At 42.7% G+C, this 16,219-nt stretch overlaps 1 protein-coding gene across 1 annotated transcript in view; it reads left to right on the forward strand.

Annotated features, from left to right (window-relative positions):
• The window catches only part of OXCT1 (3-oxoacid CoA-transferase 1), a 146,215-nt gene that overhangs the window by 81,357 nt on the left and 48,639 nt on the right, over positions 1-16,219 (forward strand). Inside the window, exons 12-13 of the mRNA XM_030565871.1 lie at positions 8,217-8,289; positions 9,016-9,091. Coding sequence (XP_030421731.1) covers positions 8,217-8,289; positions 9,016-9,091 — 149 coding nt within the window. The remainder of the gene's footprint in view (positions 1-8,216; positions 8,290-9,015; positions 9,092-16,219) is intronic.

The following is a 16,219-nucleotide window of genomic DNA, read 5'->3' on the forward strand; positions in this document are numbered from 1 at the left end:
CAATATACTTAACTTCTGGACATTGTTCATAACTGATTTAACAGACTTTATTTGATTCAATACTAAATCCAGAACACTGGTGCAATGTTACTTGTAAATATTTATGTTTTACCTTTTTTAATACTGACATATTTGCAGTGACTATGAATTTCGATCATTAGTGACAGTTAATATACTAGTTAGTCAGCATATGTATCATCACTGCTTTCTAGTAGTAATGGTTAAAGGAGGCAGTTTTTTAACTCAAGCAGTGAAGTCTTGTGTTTTACTTTTTTGAAGCAAAAGATTCTTAGACCTGCTCCCTAATTCAGCATGTGGACTTGCACTGTGATGTCTATACGCACATGTATTTGTTCCCACTGTATTTCATGGGATTCTGGAAGTGCTGGAAATTGGCCCCGTTGACTCATGTCCCAGCCACGTTTGGCAAAACTGCTGGACTTCAGTCACTGTGTGTTTAATATCTTCCCTTCTCACTACTGAGAGATTATATCTTTGGAGCAACAACTTAAGCAACTTTTCGGAGATCTCACTTGAATATTCGAAGTAGACACTCTCAGTGTTCCCTCTAATTTTTTCCATCCGTATGTGGAATGAATTTTGCTATGTGCACCATATCAAGGTAATGTGCGGATGTGCACCACAAGTAGAAACAAAAAACCTAGGTGTAGTATATGTTTTTAAAAAGTTACCATAGGGATAATTATTCCGGCCAGGACAGGTTAGGCATTTTAGAACTTACTACTCAAAGAATTAAATTTAAGCAACAAGAGAGAAATAAAAATTATGAAATGCATAGACGAGTCAAAAAACTAAAACAACACACTTTTTGAAAGAAGTATCAAGTAACAACAACAATAATACAAGTATGTGTTGGGAGGTGAGTGTGATAACATAAGAACGGCCATATTGGCTCAGACCAAAGGCCCATCTAGCCCAGTATCCTGTCTTCTCACAGTGGCCAATGCCAGGTGCCTGAGAAAGAATGAACAGAACAGGTAATCACCAAGTGATCGATCCCTCGTTGCCCATTCTAAGCTTCTGGCAAACAGAGGGAAGGGACACCATCCCTGTCGATCCAGGCTGATAGCCATTGATGGACCTATCCTCCATGAACTTATCTAGTTCTTTTTTCAATCCTGTTATAGTCTTGGGCTTCACAACATTATCTGTCAAGGAGTTCCACAGGTTGACTGTGCATTATGTGAAAAAATACTTCCTTTTGTTTGTTTTAAACCTGCCTATTAATTTCATTTGGTGACCCCTAGTTCTTGTGTTAGGAGGAGGAGTAAATAACACTTCCTTATTTACTTTCTCTACAACAGTCATGGTTTTATAGACATCTATCATATCCCCCCTTAGTTGTCTCTTTTCCAAGCTGAAAATTCACAGTCTTATTAATCTCTCCTCATATGGCAGCCATTCCATACCCCTAATCATTTTTGTTGCCCTTTTCTGAACCTTTTCCAATTCCAATATACTGTATCTATTTTGAGATAGGGTGACCACATCTGCATGCAGTATTCAGGATGTGGGCATACTATGGACTTATATAGAGGCAATATGATATTTTGTTGTATTATCTATCCCTTTCTTAATGATTCCCAACATTCTATTCACTTTTTTGACTGCTGTTGCACATTGAGTGGACATTTTCAGAGACCAATCCACAATGACTACCTAGATTCGTGGATTCTAGGGCTGGAAGGGACCTCGAGAGGTCATCGCGTCCAGTCCCCTGCCCTCATGACAGGACCAAATACTGTCTAGACCATCCATGATAGACATTTATCTAACCTACTTTTAAATATTCCCAGAGATGGAGATTCCACAACCTCCCCCGGCAGTTTATTCCAGTGTTTAACCACCCTGACAGTTAGAACTTTTTCCTAATGTCCAACCTAAACCTCCCTTGCTGCAGTTTAAGCCCATTGCTTCTTGTTCTGTTCTTCTCTTTCTTGAGTGGTAACAGCCAATTTAGTTGGGATTATGTTTTCCAGTGTGCATTACTTTGCATTTATCAACATTGAATATCATCTGCCATTTTGTTGCCTAGTCACCCAGGTTTGAAAGATCCTTTTGTAGCTGTTTGCAGTCTGCCTTGGACTTAACTATCTTGAGCAATTTTGTATCATCTGCAATTTTTGCCGCTTCACTGTTTACCCCTTTTTCCAGATCATTTATGAATATGTTGAATAGGACTGGGCTCAGTACCAGACCTCTGGGGTACACCACTATTTACCTCTCTCCATTCTGAAAATTTACCATTTATTCTTAGCCTTTGTTTCCCATCTTTTAACTAGTTACAAATCCATGAGAGGACCTTCCCTCTTATCCCACGACAGCCTACTTTGCTTAAGAGCCTTTGGTGAGGGACTTTGTCTAAGGCTTTCTGAAAATCTAAGTACACTATATACACTGGATCCCCCTTGTCCACATGCTTGTGGGCCCCCTCAAAGAATTCTAGTAGATTGGTGAGGCATGATTCCCTTTACAAAAATCATATCTACTCTTCCCCAACAAATTATGTTCACCTATGTGTCTGACAATTCTGTTCTTTACTATAGTTTCAGCCAGTTTGCCCGGCACTGAAGTCAGGCTTTCTGTCCTATAATCACCGGGATCACCTTTGGAGCCCTTTTTAAAAATTGGTGTCACATTAGCTATCCTCTAGTCCAGGGGTGTGCAAACTTTTTGCCCGAGGGCCATATTGGGGTTGCAGAACTGTATGGAGGGCCGGGTAGGGAAGGCTGTGCCTCCCCAAACAGTCTGGCTCCCGCCACCATCTGACCCCTCCCACTTCCCACCCCCGGCCTGCCTCCTGCCCCAGAATTCCCGACCCATCCAACCCCCCCTGCTCCTTGTCCCATAACCGCTCCCTCCCGGGACCCCCTGACCCTAACTGCCCCTGGGACTCCACCCCTTGTCCAGCTCTCCTGCTCCCAGTGCCCTGACTGCTCTGACCCCTATCCATACCCCTGCCCCGACATTCCCCCTGGAACTCCCACACTTATCCAACCCTCCCCTGTCCCCTGACTGTCCCCCCATAACCTCTGCCCCATCCAACCGCCCCCTGCTCCCTATTCCCTGACTGTCCCCCTGGGAGCCAGACATGCTGCCTCACTGCTCGGCAGGAATGTGCAGCCTCGCCACCCAGAGCACTGCCCACTCAATGGCATGGCTGCGGGGGAGAGGCCAGGGGGCTAGCCTCCTGGGCTGGACAGGATGGTCCCATGGGCCAGATGTGGCCCGCTAGCTGTAGTTTGCCCACATCTGCTCTAATCATTTGATTCAGAAGCTGATTTAAATCCTAGGTTACAGACTACAGTTAGTAGTTTTGCAGTTTCACATTTAAGTTCCTTCAGAACTCTAGGGTGAATGCCATCTGGTCCTGGTGACTTATTACTGTTTAGTTTATCAGTTTGTTCCAAAACCTCCTCTAAAGACACCTCAATCTGGGACAGTTCCTCAGATTCATCACCTAAAAAGAATGGCTCAAGTCTGGGACTCTCGCTCACATCCTCAGCCATGAAGATGGATGCAAAGAATTCATTTAGTTTCTCCACAATGGCCTTATAATCCTTGAGTGCTTCCTTGGTATCTCGATCATTCAGTGGCCCAAGTGGTTGTTCAGCAGGCTTCCTGCTTCTGATGTACTTTTAAAAAAAATTTTCTATTACTTTTCGAATCTTTGACTAGCTGTTCTTCAGATTCTTTTTTTGGCCTTCCTAATTATAATATTACACTTCATTTGCCAGATTTTGTGCTTCTTTCTATCTTCCTCACTAGGATTTCACTTCCACTTTTTAAAGGATGATAGACTGTGTGTGCGAGAGAGAGAGATGCACGCTGCCTCTTTAAGTACACTGTCCTTTTAAGTAGATTGGTACTCACAGGGCCGGCTTTAGGCCGATTCGCCCGATTCCTGCCATGCCCAAGAGGGCCCCGCGCTTTAGGCGCCTTTTAAGTTTTTTTTTACTTACCCCGGCTGCAGTCTGCTCCGGGGTCTTCCATGGCCCCGCTCCCCTGACCAAAGCACCGGCGGGAGTGCGGCTGCCCTACAGCCCCGCTCTCTCAGCTGGAGCTCTGACCAGAGCGCCGCAAGCCCCGCGGCCCCGCTCTCCTGGCTGGAGCTCTGGCCGGAGCGCGACAAGCCCCGCGGCCCCGCTCTCCTGGCTGGAGCTTCGGCCGGAGCGCGACAAGCCCCGCGGCCCAGCTCTCCTGGCTGGAGCTTCGGCCAGAGCGCGACAAGCCCCGCGGCCCCGCTCTCCTGGCTGGAGCTTCGGCCGGAGCGCGACAAGCCCCGCGGCCCCGCTCTCCTCGCTGGAGCTTCGACCGGAGCGCGACAAGCCCCGCGGCCCTGCTCTCCTGGCTGGAGCTCTGGCCGGAGCGTGACAAGCCCCGCGGCCCTGCTCTCCTGGCTGGAGCTTCGGCTGGAGCGCGACAAGCCCCGCGGCCCCGCTCTCCTGGCTGGAGCTTCGGCCGGAGCGCGACAAGCCCCGCGGCCCCGCTCTCCTGGCTGGAGCTTCGGCCGGAGCGCGACAAGCCCTGCGGCCCCAGCTGGAGCTTCGGCCGGAGCGCGACAAGCCCTGCGGCCCCGGCTGGAGCTTCGGCCGGAACGCGACAAGTCCTGCGGGCCCGGCTGGTGCTCTGGCTGGAGCCCGGTAAGTCCCGTGGCCCCGGCTGGAGCTCCGGGCCCTTTAAATAGCCCCCAGAGCCCTGGGGTAGGAGGGGGTCTAGGGGCTATTTAAAGGGCCAGGGCTCCAGCTGCCTCTGCCACCCCAGTCCTTTTAATAGCCGCCGGAGCCCCGCCACCCCCGTGCGTTCCCCAGGGCTCCCACGGCTATTTAAAAGATCCAGGGCAGGGTAGAAGCAGGGGAGCCCAGGGCCCTTTAAATAGCCCCCAGAGCCCTGGGATAGCGGGGGGCTTGGGGGCTATTTAAAGGGCTAGGGCTCCAGCTGCCTCTGCTGCACCCCCTGCCCTTCCCGCACCAGCCCTGCCCCCCCTGCCTGCAGCCAGCTGTGCACCCCCTGCCCACAGCCAGCCCCTACCAAACCCCCTGCCCTGTCTCCAGCCAACCCCTGCCACACTCCCCTGCCCGCACCAGTCCTGCACTGCCCGCCCTGCCCTGTCTCCAGCCAACCCCTGCTGCACCCCCCTGCGTGAAGCCAGCCAGTCCCATACTCCTGTCTCCAGCCCTGCCAACCTCTGCTGCACCCCCCTGTGGCCCTGCCTGAAGCCAGCCTGCCCCACACTCCCCTGTCTCCAGCCAGCCCTGCGCCCCTTGCCCTGCCTGCAGCCAGACCCTACCTCCAATCAGCCCCTGCCCTGCCTCGAACCAGCCCCATGTCCACTGCTGCCCTGCAGTTCCCAGGCCATAAGCTGCACACCTGCTTCAATGAGGGGGGCAGGAAGCAGCGGGGACCCACACGTGCACACCCCCAGGGAGTGGCGTGGACCTACACATGTGAAACGGCAGTCATTCATAACCAATCAACAGCATATATGATGCAATGTACATAATATACAATTTTATTATTTATATAGTTATGGAAAGTAAATAATACATGGAAGAAATGGAAGGCTTTTTTTTACACTTTTTTCTTTTTAAGTCATCCCTGCCAGGGCCCCGTTCAAATTGGGCCGCACACTTCCTAAAGCCGGCCTTGGGTACTCAGCAGTCTGAAGACTCCCTGTTCAGACACAGCAACAGCTGCCAGCAAGCTCCCTCCCTCCTGAGCCATGTTGTGTCCATCCTCCCCGCTCTGTGGAAATGGGGCTACAGGGGAGGGGGATACCCTGACATCAGCGCTCCCTCCTTCTTCCTTCTGCTTCCCCACCCTGCACAGCAAGCAGGAGGCTCCTGGGAGCCGCTGGCCAGGGGCTTCAAGACAATGGGCAGGAGCAATGCAGCAATATGGGGAGGGGCACCTGAAGTGTGCGGCACTTGATAGCTTGCTGGGCGGCCACTCAGTCGTGCAGCTTAAAAGGAATTTAGGATACCTCCCCCTGTAATTCACCCATTTCAGATTCAGACAACTCCCCATCTTTTGGCAGGAGAAAATGGTCACACAGCTTTGAAATGGGAAAACTAGTTGGTTGGTTGGTTGGTTTTTTTGTTTGTTTTTTTAGTTTGTATTGTGAAAATAAAATTATACAAGTACTTGCAGTTAATCCAATTCAGTTTAAACACAGGCCTTGCTTCTGCATTGGGAGCACCTAGTGCAGAGACCCACAGCCATACAGACTCCCATTAGCATTAACAGGACTCTGCATGGCCACAGGCCAACACTAGTGGATCCTAGTGCAGGATCAGTTATATACATCTGGTATTTTAGAAAGGGCTCTTCATAATAACATGGATCTCCTCTTTAGCAGATCATGTTAGCTAGTACAGCTAAACTGAATAGCCAAATGAGATGAAGCACTGACATATAATCAAATTTATAATTTAATTTTGCTGTACACTCCAGCAACTGCTCACTGACTTGTAAAAATATTTGCTGCCTAACTTAACTAATTGATTCTGTTATCACCGTGTTGTTTTTCCCACTTTGAACAGTGCCATCTCTGCAATATTACTCATGTATTATTTCAGCACCTAACAAAGTTTCACCAACAGCTGGCTGTGGAAATATTTTTTTATGGGGGATATTTTCCAAGGCACAAATAGAAGTTCAGTGCCTACCTTTGAAAATGTGTGTGTGTGTGTGTGTGTGTGTGTGTGTGTGTGCACAAGTTGAGTCTTGAGATTAATGTAATATATTTTTTAAATTAAACGGGGTAAAAATTGTTCTTTAATAATAATTTATACTAAATTGGCAGTGATCATCTGATATTTGAAGTATTCCAGGGGTAGGCAACCTCTGGCATGCGTGCCGAAGGCGGCACGTGGGCTGATTTTCACTGGCACTCACACTGCCTAGGTCCTGGCCACTGGCTCAGGGGGCTCTGCATTTTAATTTAATTTTAAATGAAGCTTCTTAAACATTTTAAAAACCTTGTTTATTTTACATACAACAATAGTTTAGTTATATATTAAAGACTTACAGAAAGAGACCTTCTAAAAATGTTAAAATGTATTACTGGCACATGAAACCTTAAATTAAAGTGAATAAATGAAGACTTGGGACAGCACTTCTGAAAGGTTGTCGACCCATGAAGTATTCTTTCAAAAACGTGGTAGAACTTGCAAGATGAAAAATGGGATTGGATATTTATATGGGTATCATAGTTATCATAATTAATTATAACAAATTTTTCAAGGGATATTAAACCTCATGCTTCAGGTTTTAAACCAATCTCTAACTATTAAAGATACCTCTTAGATAAGACAGGAAACACAGTACTGCTTGTGCCTCACCAGAAGTGGTGCTGGGAGGCAGAAAAGGGGTCCAGTGCTAGGTCTAGGGTTAGGTCTTTCAGGTCTTCCATGTCATTTGTCACGTGGATGCTGGATAAGGTTTTATGTGCTCCACTCACAGGACCACAAACATTTATTTTCTTGTAGATGCACCTTGGAGACGAGAGTGAACCAACTCTGTCACGCATTGAAAGGACATTTCCACCAGCGTAAATTCCCAGTCTGGCCTCCTCTTTTTTGTAACATTTTCTGTCTTCTCCAGACACTTTCTTTCTGCTAAAAATTGCCCCGCACTTTTCCCACAATGAATGAAATGAATAAATGAAAAGCTAAGTCCAGTGGGGGTTTTCATGACCGTAACACGAGATTCCACTGCCTATACCTTTTGAATGGGGTCATTATCTGATCATCTATAAAATACTTCCTGCCGCTCTCACTACCCAGTGACATATTCTGATTGATTTGGTATCGGTATGACTCAGGTGCCAGTCTAAGGCCATGTCTACACTACACTTACAGTGGCACAGCTGTACGGTACTGTGCCACTGTAAGATTGCTCGTGTAACCACTCTGTGCAGATGGGAGAGCTCTCCCATTAACATAATAAAACCACCTAAACGAGCAGTGGTAGTTATGTCAGTGGGAGAAGCTCTCCCTCATTCATGGCCTAATTCAGCCCCTGACCAACTCCCTCAAGCCATTCTTAAAGAGTAACCTCCCGCTCCCATAATTCCAAAAAGCTTACACCAGTAAAGATTGACAAAGTCTGAAGTTTGACATGACGAAGATCCCTTCCTATTGGCTTTTCCTAAACACCAGTTCTGTAAATATAACAGCCCATTTCTTTTACAGGTAAAGAGACAGTCACCGTTCTTCCAGGTTCCTCCTATTTCTCTAGTGATGAATCATTTGCAATGATTAGAGGGTATGTAACAGAACTCCTAATCTGTTAAAATGCTGAACTGAATAGGTTGTCTCACTAACTAAACTCGTTAGTAATGCTCTGAAATGTGATTATCATTTAACAACCTGTAAAACTATTGTGGATGTTTAGTGATAACTTACAGAAGGATTAGGTCAGGCTACTGAAAACTGAAATATTCAACTGACTGTGACTGTATATAAACACATTCGTAGCTGTGTTTTAAACAGCTCCGTTTTAGTCATTTTCTGAGGAATCTAATCTGTACTTGCACACTGTATATCTCTTTACTCAGCTTGTCTGCAATCCTGATTCCACCTCTCTGATGGAAATTCACCATCTACACCTGTTTTTTGTTTGTTTTTTTTCGGAGAGGAGGTTGGATACAAACAAACACTAAACCATAATGGCTCTGAAAAGATAATCAGTGCACACAAATATGTGAAGGAGTGCATTTAAAAATGTGAGTTCAGAGCTGATTTACTGTGAATGCAATTAACCAAAACCAGACAGAAATAATCATGTTTTTGAGGCTCAGAAGGCAGAGGGAAATCCAGATCAGTGCTTATGTGTACGGGGGAAACGTGGTTGTGTAAGTGACAAACTGCTCAAGTTCCTCTGTTGTATACTGCCATTTTTAGGAGCTTTATATTGATATATATTAACTTGTTTGGATTTGTGAGCTATTATTTCCACAAAGTATGCTAATTGCACACTATCTTTTACCAGAGGTCATGTCGATTTGACAATGCTTGGAGCAATGCAGGTGTCTAAGTATGGTGATCTGGCCAACTGGATGATACCTGTAAGTAAACACTTGAACCATGAGTGCACTTACTTTAGAATAATACAAATATATTTTTCCTAGCTTCTTTCATAACAACTGTGTTTCGAAACTGCAGTTTCTAAACTGATAGCAGAGAGGGAGAGTTTGAGACAAGGGAGAATAGATTTTAAATGAACAGTCGCAGGTGCCTAACTTTAGTTGGTTAGTTATTTTTAATAAGTGTTCAAAAACTGGAGATTGAAGGAGCTTTGGAGACATTTGATAGTGGAACCATTGCACCAGACATACAATTTTTGTTCAACATCTTGAGTTCATGGAGACTTTCAGTGTAAAGATGTGTTCTGTTTCTTTAAATCTGTGGCAAGAAGACAGGCATAAAGGAAAGAATTTAGTTAAAAACTGGACTGTGAGGCAGAGAAAAGGAGAGAATGCTTACAGCTTTAAGGTTGATATTGTTTTCCTTCAATATTACCAGCTCCAAGCATTCAAAAATCCTGAGTCAGGCCTCCAAAATTAAGTTTGTATTGAAAAGAATGAGATTTTTTGGGTCTTTTTATTTTCCTCTTAGTTTCTGAGCTATTAGCGTTCCCATTTTCAAACTTCTCTGAGTTTCCTGCAGTTTAGAGATTTGTTGCATACATTTTCAGTAGCTCTCAACACAGCATCAATACCAGTAGGGAGCAAAGCGTGTCAAACTAAAGAGAGATGATATAGGGCTTGAAGTTGGTAGGAGAGAAGACAAGCCTACAACCAACAGTCAAAGCAGATTCCTCTTGTAGGGAAACTGGAGATTCTAAGATGTTCCTGGCTGAAAAAATAAGAAAGTTGGACATGTTTTGGGAAGGGGCTATGAGAAGCATAAGGAGGTTTACGGCAGTATATATTAAGGTTACTGCTTCTGACTCCATACAAGTGAAGCCAAAATATTACGTTCTAGTGATTGTGCTGTGATTATTTTAAACTCATTTGTCTTTTTCTAATAGTTATTCACCTGTCATGTGAGGGACTAATGTTACTGGTTAGATGGTTTCAGAACTCATTGGTAAAACCCCTTGAGCAAAGATGGGCACAACTACCAATTTCACCTTCATTTACGGTTACTTATTCATACACTTTTTTTTCTTGTATTTGATGCCATTGTCAATAAGAGCTATGGATTTTCACAGCTAAAATGTTGAAATTCTAATCCATGAAGTGGAAGCATGAGTTTGATTTCCAGTGATACCATATGGATAAAAAGAATAGCTTTCAGGGCATGATGAAATTTTTGCACGCAGAAAACCCTTTCATTATTGTGAAAAAATAGTTAAGAATTAATATCTCCTCTCTGTGAACTTGTAACTTGTGATGTTTCACTGGTGGTTGGGCATCTTTTATCCTTAACCTAGTTTAGGGAACCCAGAGGATGCTCAGGTATGCTGTTGGGCCAGTACCTCTCATGTTTGGACCTTAATATTTACATTAGGTCAACTGTGCATTTCTTAATATGCTAATTAGTACTAGATCTTTATGTAACTTGCCATTTAACTTAATTTGGAACATATTGTATTTTTATGTGTCTTGCATTACAAAAATCCAAAATAAATAATAAACTCAGCCTCTTTTGGAAAGGAGAAGAATACTGTAAAAAAAAAAGGGAAAGAATCAAAGTATATTTTTAGTCCCTGATATGGTCTCTGATCTGCACCAAGATGAGATTAATATGAGGTCACCAAATATGTTTATGAAAAGAGTCAAAGAGTTAATGTACTGAAGCCCAATATAGTTAAAATTAGAGTATGGGTGATTTATTTATTACAGCTGTTTTAGAGAGTTCAGATTTCCTTTTAAAATAAGTTTTTAGTATCTAAATCTTATACCAGTTAGCTGGGCAAATGATTATCAGTCTGATACACAGTCCTTAGGAGACTTGCATTTACAGTAAGATATCTTTCCCTTTATGTCATTGTATGAACCACTTTTATTTTCTCTTAATTTTGAATTAATACAGTTCTGCCAGAAGACCTCATCTTCTTTGTTTTGTAGAGGGTGCGACTATTCATTACATAATGCAGAATGAACTAATTATTTACCTACTGGTTTGCAAAAATGATTTTGAATCATTGCATTCTGGATCACAAAATGTGTTTAAATGACACACGTAAACATTTTTCATTCTAAATTTCTGGGGTTTAAACCTAACCTATATTACTTATTGAAATAATTTTCCTCAGTGGATATTATTGAAAAAAATGTTCGTTACACACACTAGGGATTTTTCCTGTCTTGGGAGAGACATGCTCAACTGAATTTTTGAAGGTTTTGTTTGTTTTTGTTTTAAGTGTAATTGTCAACAAAAAACAGTCCTCAAATGGGAGATTGCATGGCTCATATATATTTGAATTGGACATGCACTAAAAGTGTAGTACATAGAAATGATAGCAACATATGTACAGTGTTTCCACTTCAAACTACAGTTTCAGTTGACTTTCAAATGAAGTCCTTAATCCTACATTAGATTCCAGTGCCATTCTGTGACATTGTGCAGAGTCACATTAGAACTCCATGAGTTCAGAGGTCTGCACTTGCAAATCCTGATGAAGGGTCATATTTCAAATATTTTTACTAGTATGTGCCACCTCAGTGGTGGTATTATTATTGTTTTTATTATTGTGCTAAAAGTCTGTATCAGCATCTAGTCTGTCAGCAGATGTCTGTCCAAACATTTCTCAATGCTCTAAAGCATATTTGGATTTGATCACTCAAACAATTGCCACATAGGAAGGATTCTTTTCTCTTTGCTCACTTACACTAGTCTTGTAATGGTACAAGGAGACCAACAATGTCTCCAGCTATAGTGCTTTTGCTGCAGGTGCAATTTGAGGGTTTTGATTTTAATCTGGACATCTTTAGGGTTTGAGTCCTTAGCCAAATTAAGTCTAAGCATTAGTCTATATTAGACTAATGTTCTTTATTTCATAGAAGCATAGATAATTAGGACTGGAAGGGACCTCAGGAGATCATCTAGTCCAATCCCCTGCTCAAAGCAGGACCAATCCCCAAATGGCCCCCTCAAGCCTTTCAAGTGGACAGTCAGTATACTAACATATCTGTGGATTGTGGGCATGTCCTTCAAGTTAGAGGTCCCCTCACTCTCTGAAATTCACTTCTTCCCCAATCCTTTGGACCAAAAAAGGCTGAGTTTAATGCTCATATGCACTGTAAGACCTTAGTTTACTCAAGATTTCTCAGAGAGGATTGCTGGATAGGAGTTTGAAGTGGTTGTTTAGAAGGTGTTGTTTGTTTGCCTTATTATTTTTTATAGTAAATATGTCTTGGAGTTGAAAAGAGGAACATTTTATAAATGGAAAAATAAATAAAGATAAACTGCTCCCTGCTGTACAAAGTTCTGGTTAACCCATGCAAAAAATGGGTACATCCCCTCTGAAAAACTGGCATTGTTCAATTACACTATCAAATATTGCAGTAGTAGCTATGACTGAAGAAGTTAAACAAAAAGTAGACATTTAATTGTTTCTCAGTCCTATTCTACCTTCTGTTTTAAATAAGACAATATGTCATCATTATTAGGTGACTTCACTGAGCTCTATATATCCTTTTTTGTTGCAAGATTTATGTTGGATAATATACAGATACGTTTTTATTGCAAGAAGCTAACAATCAAGGGAACTTACATTTTATTGCATCATTTTTCACTTAACTTTCTATTTTCATAGCTTCATCATTTTTATATCCCATAAGTCTCTGTTTGGTGGTATTTCCATCAGTTGGAGGCAAGTAATAATCCTGAGCCTTCAAGTTTTGAATAAGTAACATAGTGAAACTATACTTGCTCTCTCTAAATAGGTTGATATCACCCAAGCACTGGTGCTTATATATGTATTTGCACACATTCATAATGAGGACGTCAATTGGGAAGGATTATTAAAAGAATTGTAGCCCTCTCCTCTTTCCCTTCTTCATTAACTTTTAATGGAGGTGGGACTCCCATGAAAGTTTTGTGGTAAGAAGAGCAGTATGTCATTCTAAGCACACTACAAAATTCAAGACTCAGGGTCCTGGTCCGCTCATGGGAAGGACGGGAGCTTGTTCTTAACCACAGGTTCTTGATGACAGGCCAACTCCATAAAGCATGAAGGTTTATATCCTTTGCATGCAAACATTCATTTCATTCTCCCCTCAGGGCCACTGACTATATTTGCTTGCCTCTTAGGGTTCCACCTCAGCCCTTCCTCAAGCTTTTTCAGCTCACACTATCCCAGGCTCCTTTCCTAGCACCTCAGAGGTGGGACCTTCCCTGAGGTCTTTGCTCAGACCCGGTCACTGCAACCTTCCCAGCACTTGCTTCTCACTGACAAAAATGTATTGCTTTTATATCACTGTCTTGGTGGCAAGCTTACAACTCTATTTGCCTCGAACACAAGCCTCAGAATTCCATTAATCTGGGAGGAAGCCAGGCACAGGTGGGCACCTACCTTTCTTTAAAGCTTACTCTGGGACACAATCCCCTCTTTGTTCACTTCGTTTAATTGTGTTGGTTTTTTTTTGTATTCCACAAATGGAAATGTCTCTCCCTCTAAGGAGCTCAGGGTAACATTTTCAAAAGTTCCTAGATCACTTAGGGCTTAAATTTCACTGAAACTCATTGCCTTCTCAGTAGAAGGTGGGCAGATCACCAGTCACAAATGTTAACCTTTTGTGATTATATTTTCTGTTAAAATAATAAAGAAATGACTGAAGTATGTCTCCTTTCACTTTGTCTCCATAATGTTTTTACCTGTGCCAGTGTATCTTTTTCAATTATCTATTTCAGTGTCTGTTTTCCTCACTCTTAATCTTCTTGTGCTCAGTATATTTTTCCCCCATCCCTCCCCTTTCTTTTCCAATGCTTTAATCTCATTCCTTTTTCTTAATCTTTTTTTTGCCTGTCTCTGTCTCCCTTCTAGAAATCATCTGTCTCTTCCACTGCATGGCACTCTGTCCATCTCCTCCAACAACCCAGCACCCACTTCTGTGTGTGTGTGTGTGTGGGGGGTGACTCTCTCATCCAGTGTACCTACCAGTCTAGGAGTATGTTGCTGCACCTATCAGTCTAGGAGTATGTTGCTGCAAAAACTTTGTGTGTTCCATTTCCTACAACCTGGAAAAGAGAGATCCATGATGGGTGTTATGTCCCTGTGGGTGCAGATGTCTGTGCCTGCCCCTCTCCTAGCTACAGAAAAGAAAGGGATTGAGAGAGAACCTAGGAGTTGAAAGTTTCTTCCGTTCTAATAGAATAATGGTTGCTCTTATCCTATCCCTACACTGCTTCTTCTCCTTCCCATCCCTATGGCATATAAGCTCCAGGCCACCTTACCTTCATTGCTGGCCCCTATACATACCTGATCTGTGCTTGATAGTAGAGCCCAAGGGTAGGGAGATAGGGAGAGAGATACACATGCCAACACCTCTTGTTGCAGCTTGTGTGAGAAGTACCATAACACTGTAAAAGTGCTGATGATGGTTGCTCCTTTCAAGTCCATGATCAGTGCTGGGCTCAAGACAACAGAACTGCCCGATACACCTTTGTCAGTGACATTCGGCAGAGAAAGCTTCACTATGTTGCTCCATCAGTGAACACCAACCCTGACTAGATGGGACCACCGTTAGAGGTCGGACTTTAGCTCAGTCTCCCTCTGTTGACTGTAAACCACACTGCAAATTGTTTTGGTGATGTGCAAGGCTGTCTAAAGGTACTAGACCATGGCCACCAATTTATTTTACATATACCATTGTCAATCAGGGTTGTTCTAAAATGTATCTTAGAGGTGAACAGAAGTGAGTCCCACTCTGAGTTCCTTCACCCATGGGAATTTTCATGAGGTGAGACTTGCTACACAAAATACCTCATCTTGAAGATAATGGAGATATACAGTGGTTTCAGTTAAAAGTTGACATTTACCAATAGTTGCAACACTATGCTATTTGTGCTATCATACTGTGATAATAGTTGGTAAATATTGACTTTTTTATTAAAGACCACGGTAAAATGTTTAAAAATAATGACACATTACATTTCTGCAGTATCTCTAATTCTCTATTTTTCTCAGTTCCCTATATAGTGAAGTAAAGTTTTGGAGTAAACTATAGCACCTTTCACAAAAAAGTAGCAGGGGATCTGATAATACCTACCAGTGTGGTTTCTTTGACTAATGGTGCTTTTGCATTGCTAAAATAGCCCCAAGCCATTAAACATCAAATTTTAAGAGAGGAGAGAAAAAAAGATTAAAAGTGATGAATTATGCCTTCAAAGGATTCATTAATATTAATATAATAAATACTGGTGCTGCCTGTATAGTGTAACAGCAAATAAACCATTGAACCAGTGAGAGATGCCCTGTGACTAAAGGTTCATGAATCTCAAGGAGTAAATTTTGTAAAACTTCTGTCGGTTCCATGTCAATAGAAAAAAAATTCCTCCAAACTTTTGCCTGCTGAATTACCATCACTACTGTGAAGGAAATATGCTCTATTTTACATAATGGTTCTAATTTAATAAAATACCTTTTTGGAAGATCCGTACTACATAAGAACAACAGAATATGGCTAATAAATATGCAGAATACTGTGTCCCAGTTGTACACCTTATCAACTGGTACTTTAAGTAAACCTGCAAATAATTAGATGCAATGCATTTAACAAGTGGTGTGTCTCCTTTTGTGTAGCACCACACAAGTTCTGGAGATAGAACACTAGGTTCTAACCATCAAAGATATCTGTATGTGCAGCTGTCTTCCCTATAGTCAACTTTAAACAATTACAACTCATGACAAAGAGAATTAACTCTATCTCTGCATATTCTTCTGCCGTAATCAAAGTCAGATGTTGTGGTAGTTGTTCAGTTAGAGGGTTGGATTTGGAGGACACGGCTCGTGTAAATGAACACATTAACATGCACAAAAACATACACGATAGCTATTCATTTTCAATTGTGCTTATAGCTCCTTTCACTCCCAACGATCACAAAGTGCTTCACAAGCTGTAGGCAATTCCAAGCTATCTTGTGCAAGTGTACGTGGTAGGGAAAGAGAAAAGGCAGAAAGAACCTTTTATTCTCTGGACTCCCCCTGCACAAAAGCAGGCCAAGAAACAAACCTAGTACGTTGA

Source organism: Gopherus evgoodei, chromosome 6, assembly GCF_007399415.2.
Source record: "Gopherus evgoodei ecotype Sinaloan lineage chromosome 6, rGopEvg1_v1.p, whole genome shotgun sequence".
In the NCBI taxonomy this organism is placed as follows: Eukaryota; Metazoa; Chordata; order Testudines; family Testudinidae; genus Gopherus; species Gopherus evgoodei.